Genomic DNA, 7,265 nt, shown 5'->3' on the forward strand with positions numbered 1-7,265 from the left:
GACGCGACGTTGAACTCTCCCGCGCCCTTCCTGGAGTTTCGAATTGTCACCATGTGACGAGGAGAGACCAATGGAGAGGCGACCGCGGTGGAAAAATTGATAAAACCGCGTTTTCGGGAACTTTACGGGGTCTTGGGTTTTGGTGCGTAGCGCTACCCTGCTGGGATTTGGTGCTCACGACAGAGACACAACGAAGGCTCTTTCGACGCCCTAGGAGCTGGTTTCGACAACCCGTTCTGTCCAGAATCGCCGAGGTTCAACTCGTTAACCGAGGACATCGCGACAAGTGCTGGTGCGTGCTCCGGGGACATCGTTCTCTGCGTCCGACGTGCGAAACACCCAAGGACCGATCGAACTGTCGAACTTTTCCGTGTTGTTTGGGAACTGTTTTAGTAACCCATCGTGGGATAGGCGTTCGCCTGACTTCTTGAATTGTTGTAAGAACAATTTATGTATATTATTAAACGGTTTTATATGGTAAACCTGTCTCGGTGAGTCATTCTGCGCCCACACGACAGTATTAACCGCTCGGCTGTCGAAAACACCTCACCCCTAATCGGCTGGCCTCACACCTATCCTATAACCAAAGTCTTCTTTTAATTTGTTTTTTAAAAAAAGCGCTTAACAAACTTGCCCCGCATGCCGAAGTTGCCCCGATCTCCCCTATATATAACATGCCATAATGGTAATTTTTTAAAATAATAATATACTATTGAAAAGATCTTTTTACCTCAAAGAAAAACCTTCCTCATTTTATGATTTCATCACCAGACTGGGTGCCAACATTCAACATTGGGTATGAGAGTGACCACAACCCAAATGCTTATCAGGAGTGTTATGAAAGAGGATATAAACAAAGGAAACACAGCCACTTGTAAGATAGTTATAGACCTATAAAGATTTGTAAGAGTAGTAATTTGTTGTCAAAACCAAATAAGTTTATGATGTCACCAAATTCTCCTTTAGCCTACGACTCTTGATTTACAACAAAGCGTAAGCTAGACCAGAAACAGATACGTAGCAAACGTGCGTTTTATCCCGTGATATGCGACATTTATACTGCAAAGATTTTTGTGTTGAGGGCCAATTCTACTTTAGCCAGAGCAATTTCAAACAAAGTACGACTAACTTTACCAATTAGCATCTCCTCTCAGATCTTACCGATTCAAAAATCTTTCATTAAGATTTTTAATAAATTTCATACAATGTTAATCATACAATATAAATACAATGCAGTGTAATCGATTTCCGATTCATATATGACGATACAAAACAACAGATCATTGCGAGTAAACAAGGTTACAATTTCGTTTGATTGTTGCATAGGATTATTATAGCAACACTAAATGAGTTATTGTTGACTAAAGGAATTGAACTCTACCGAACTAAATGATACACGTACTGTACTTATGACAATGTATTTTAAATTTGAATTTATTAAAAAATAATTTTACGAAACATTTCTTATTCGATTACATAAAATCAAACGTATCTTAAAAATTACAAATGAAGAAAATAAAACTTCAACTTAAAAACAAAAAAACGCTTGAATAAGATCTAAATACGAATATTAATACAAATAATACTTTTGTTAACATTTTCTTCCGAAACAAATACCGTTATTCATTATTATTATTATGATATGTAATAATATGAGAATTTAAATTACTTTGAAAACGAAACTTTTTTAAGCAATAAGTACACGAATATGGCTTTTCCCCTGTATGAACTCGGAGATGCTGAATCAAACTTCCTCTCTGTGCAAAACTATGTTTGCAATGATCACAGGTAAATGGTTTCTCTCCTGAGTGAGTTCGCAGATGTTCAATCAAATTTCCTCTCTGTGCAAAACTTCGTTTGCAATGATCACATTTAAAGGGTTTCACCCTGGCGTGAGTCTTGAGGTGGTATCGTAGACTGTTGGAATGGATGAACTGACGATTACACAATTTGCAAGACAAGAGCCCTTCTCCAGTGTGAATCCTTTGATGACTTTTTAAATTATACTTCGAAGTGAATTCTTTCTTGCAACTGTCACATCGATACCTCCCATTCCTTGCCTTCTGATTATCTAAACCTGTAAAATACGGTAAAATATAAATATTAAAAGCATTGTCTAAAGATCAAAACTATCTTCAATTTATTCTCAATAAAATATCTAAATTTAAGCACTACTTTTAACGTGCAGATAGAAAACTAGTTTGCAATTTTTTCACAAGTTTCCTTAAATTAAAATTTAAGTGTTACAATATATTCCCGTGATTTCACCACAAAAAACACTAACAGCATACACCACTGTTCACAAATATTACCAACAGGCATAAATACTGTTACAAATTAATGTCATTTATACAGTGTTTTTTTCTATACACAATAATTATATGCTGTTTGCAAAAAATATATATATAATTATTTTCATTTAATTTTCTGCTTTTCATCCTTTGCACGAAATATACTTTCTCCTTTGATGCATTCTTGTATGAATTCTTATCACTGGCTTCAGTTTTGATCTTCCGTAAACAAAAGTTTAACACATTATTCAGCTCTTATTAGAAATGCTCTTAATTGGTCAATCTGTAAATAACAAAAAGCTCTGTAAAGCAAGATACGAGTATAAGGTTAAAACAATACTATCTACATCATATTAAATATGTTAAAACTAATTATTTTGGAAATTCTTCGACATTTTGCCCCAGAAAAGTAAACCTTCATTGAAAACCTGAAAAAGAGATTCGAGTTAATATTCGTTATTAAAGTACACATTAAATTTCTTTTCAAATAAAAAAAAATATCTGAGAAATCTCGACTTGTGCTTCGTAAGAAATCTTCCTTCTGTGTTTTCCTTGTAATGCAATCAACAGAAATTATCTTCTTCAATTGAGACTTAAATCATTATGTTACATTAATAAATTGTATTGATTCTATTGATTATCGAAGTAGTAACTAACTCTTAATGTAAAGCTAAAGTTATCAATAATTTGCCGAATATATTAACTTATTTTGGTTACCACTGAAAATGGTTTATTGACGAATAAACAATGATGTGAGAAAGGGCTTCAAACAGAATGAACAAAATCATGTCCCCCCACACAGTCTAACATCCACACATATAGAAAAAACCTCCAACCTTTTGCATATCTCGAAATTTTACGGTGTCCTGAGTCCAAAAATGTAAAAATTTGGGAGGGGGTCATTTTTTGACCGAGCGCTACACTTTTCCTCTGTTATATAGGCTATAACATCCGGAAAAGTAAAAATGATCGAATACATATTTATATACAGGGTTCCTACTCAAATTTTTGTTTTGAATTCCCTGACTTTCCCTGATTTTCCCTGACCAACTTTGTCCAAATTCCCTGACCCTCACATTTTTTAGTGTGGAATATCGACATAATAAAACAGCATTTACTGTTAACATTGAGTACATTTAGCCCTCTTTTTGCACAGTTGATATGCTTCAAAGACTGCCACATTNAAATTAAGACACTTGGCGGATTTTTTCATCTTTATTTAGTTGAACTAAATTTCAACTAAATAAAGATGAAAAAATCCGCCAAGTGTCTTAATTTATAGCACTATATTGTGTCAGAAGCATAAACAAATAGCAAAGCACGGTTTCATATCATCAAAATATATTAATGTTATTTATTTTCAGAAAAGTACACAGGACGTTCAACAACAGCAGAAAGAATCGTTTGAACAACCAATCAACAAGTTTTCAAATACCCGAGTCAATAGAATTTGAAAAAATGTCATCAGAAGAGAATCTTTTTACTTTAAAAGACTGTGAAGAACTCCTTGAAACTATTAACGTCAATTCAAGAATTATGCAACGGGAAAATTCCTCGCAAGTGAGATATTTCCCAGAAATGGACGTGGAAGAAATTAAATTGGAATGTCCATTCTGTAGTGAACAATTTTTAGACGAAGTTTCGCTTAAAGAACACGAAAGAAACTCCCATCCGTCAGAATAATTAATTCTGGACAACAAATTCTCAAAATTTATTAAATTAATAAGATTTCGGATTATTAATATTTTGATATCTAATAACGGAGGAAAAATTGAATTATCGGGACAGGAAGCTCAGTGACAGCTCGCGATATATGTGAAATCGTCGTAGAAAGTATACATCTAATTTAATTTATAGCAAAAATTATTTGATAGAAACTTCATAATATTCGAAAGAAATAAAACTTATTCAGTTATTCTTTACACATTTATTGCCTTACGAAATCCAAAAGATCTAAACATCGAAGAAACAACTAACAGATAAAATTAAACATAATTCCAGCTTTTGACAGAGTCTGAGTTGTTTGTAGGTGTACAGATGTTTTATTCTTTTTTGAAGCGTTTTAACTATACATCATTTCGTAAATAGGCGATTTTCCGAAAAAGAGTAGCAGACCTTTCTCAGTTAATATTCAACTGACTGTTCAGATAACAAATCAAAAGTGTAGTAATAATTCCAAGAAAAACACGAGTAGAAAGCACGCCACGGAGATTTCATAGAGTATTTGTTGATCTTTTGTTTCCTTATTGTGTTTGTGACCAAAGAGGTCCAAGGAAACAAACAGGAATGGGAGTGAATTTGCATGGGTGGAAAACCTACACTCAAGAACGTTGGTTAAACCATAGTCAACCAACGAGTGTATTTCGAGTCTGTTGATTATGATGTGCTATTATTGTTAAATTTTCAGAATAACAAAAGTTTATTAATTTATTAACACACGAAGAGTGTTCTTTTATTAAGTCACTATTATAATTACCAATAATCAGCAGTCGATAAGACTTTAGTCAAAATAATTGATTTAACTATATCAAAAAATGTGCTACACTTAGAAACAGTTCTATAAGTTGCAATTATGATTATTATAAATTATGATATTACCGAAATAATTTTGAAGAAAATATGATCGTTGCAATTTATAAAACTGACTTTGCTGACAGCGCCCACTCTAATATCCATTCTCCACATCTTTCCTTGCAGCAGTGCGAATGCAGCGCGGTATAGAGACGACGTCCTTGCGTAATATGTTCGCACATATGAACCGTGGCAGTGGCGCAGTCAGGTTTCAATTTTGAGGAAGCTGAGTTTAACGATAAAAAGATTTTTAATGCAAACTCCATAACATTCCCATTTTATGTGACCGTTAATTCCTAAGTAATATAGAAATAGACGACACAATATAAATTAATATGAATTTTAATTAAGAAAATATTTTTGGAAAATTTACTATTTTCCTAACCTTTTTGTTTGGAGGTGCCCTTGCTCACCCCATGCGTGCTCCCCTAGATCCTGATGCTATTTTTATGCACGATAATTTGCGAGGTTAAAAAATTCGCATCGTCGACCAGTACATTATTCATCTGTAGTATTATTCTAAAACACTGCTTCGTATCAATAGGCTAGCGAAATCACGACTTGAATTCCATTTAGCATATATGGTTTATGCTTGAGAGACGTTCAGTTTACTGTGCATGATCCTTTTGGAACCTTTAACAGCTACGCACGTCTGCCTATTCAAACGTATGAACATGAATGGCCAGATACCTCAAATCGTCATAGATAATGACATTCTTGGCATGACTCGACGTTGTAGGACGATTTTTCTGAAAAAGTGATCACATTCCGTACTGACAGACCTCTTGCAGAACCTGTAGGATCTGTTCCAGAACCTACAGGTGAAATTTGGTACACAGTTAGGGTACGTCATGAAAACGCACACTAAGAAGGAATTTTTAGAAATTTCCCCCGCGGGGGGAGAGGGAGAGCATTAAGGCTTAACCCTGAAGAACAGCTTCTACTACACTATTTTGGATGCGATCTTTTGTTTTCAACTACGTTTAGTCTTCATTAAGTACTTAGGTGTATTACTACCTGTTACCCGCGACTTCTGGTAGGTGATATATAACAATTACTATGGTTGTTGAAATACTTAATATAAACAGGGTTTGCTTGCAAAATTTGCGCGAGCGAAGTCGAGGGTAACAGGTAGTAGTAATATATAAAATAGCTTCCCTTGTTATCTAGACATAATAGCTGAGAAGGTAAAAGTACGTCTAACATAAAATTTTTACTGTGCCTGTTAAATTGTGTTAGTGTGCTCGCTGCATTTATGCCACTAGACAATTAAGTAAGTTTTTTCCAACTCCGAAACACAAGTATAAAGAGATTTGAAGTCGACATTACAAGTGACGTCATGAGCATTTGCGATTGTCTGGCGCCATCTTTGTGGTTTGTTTGCGTTTGATGTATGTTTATTCGCGCTTTAGGTAGAATTCTTGTGTTGTTCGCTCGTCGTAAATGAAAGTATGGTAAATTGTTATGTACTTGGTTATAATGCTAGTTCACTCAAAAACAAAGGAATGAAATTTTTAAAATTCCCGGCATTATTTGTCATTAAAGTCCCCAAAGTGAAAAGCTTTCACGACGAAAGCAATTTGCATGGTTCACGAGAGTTAACCAGACAAATTCAATACGGATACAATAAATATCAATACAAGTGTTTGTCAGAAACTTTTCATTTCGGGTAAGCAATAACATTTAATTACTTATCAATAAATTATTAGATAAACTTTTGCATGAGTATCATAAAGTGTACACAAGCGGTTGCATAAATACCTTTGTTAATACAGACAAAATAAAGTTAAAGTTAACAATTACAGATTTTCGTTTGAATAGATAATAATTGTGTTTTAACTTTATTTTTCAGCTTTCAGTTTGTTTTATTAGTCTTTGCTTGTAATAAACACACAGTAGAGTTAATATAAGCGTTAATCAAAAATAATCACTTAGCAGATGAAGAATTATAAATGGCTTTTTAACTAATTGTCCTTTCAGTCTAATTTACATAAATAAAAGTATGTATACTTTTTAAGATATAAACCAATAATTTCCATTGTTCATTTATAAATAACGAAGTTACGTAATTTTGATGAGCAACGTAATCATTTCTTTAAGATGTTACTTTTCATTATGATGTTTTTTACAATAGTAACAAATAATTACTACAAATTATCCTTCAAGTGGTTCCTGAAAGATTGATTCTCAATTATTATTTAGCGGAGATCGGGGCAAGATCGGCATGTTAAGCTTTACTTAAATTTTGTGTAATAAATACTGCTGTAAACTGAAAAAAAAGCTTTGCATATTGTCTATTGGAATGTTACCTTACTATAGAACTGGTTAAAATCAGTTTGGAAATAAAAATAATTAAAATAATTACAACTTTACAAGAAGAGAGAAATTGACGAAGTTGCCCCG

At 33.6% G+C, this 7,265-nt stretch overlaps 1 protein-coding gene across 3 annotated transcripts in view; it reads left to right on the forward strand.

The window, feature by feature from the left end:
• The window catches only part of LOC111615869 (zinc finger protein 813-like), a 26,727-nt gene extending 22,568 nt beyond the window's left edge, over positions 1-4,159 (forward strand). For all 3 annotated transcript variants that reach the window (XM_023357311.1, XM_023357310.1, XM_023357312.1), the window contains one exon: positions 3,656-4,159. In XM_023357311.1, the coding sequence (XP_023213079.1) occupies positions 3,656-3,745 (90 nt within the window). In that variant the 3' untranslated portion in view covers positions 3,746-4,159. The remainder of the gene's footprint in view (positions 1-3,655) is intronic.
• The last annotated feature ends 3,106 nt before the right edge of the window (positions 4,160-7,265 follow it).

This window comes from Centruroides sculpturatus, unplaced genomic scaffold, assembly GCF_000671375.1.
Source record: "Centruroides sculpturatus isolate CEXI.00-Female unplaced genomic scaffold, Cexi_2.0 scaffold2025, whole genome shotgun sequence".
In the NCBI taxonomy this organism is placed as follows: domain Eukaryota; kingdom Metazoa; phylum Arthropoda; class Arachnida; order Scorpiones; family Buthidae; genus Centruroides; species Centruroides sculpturatus.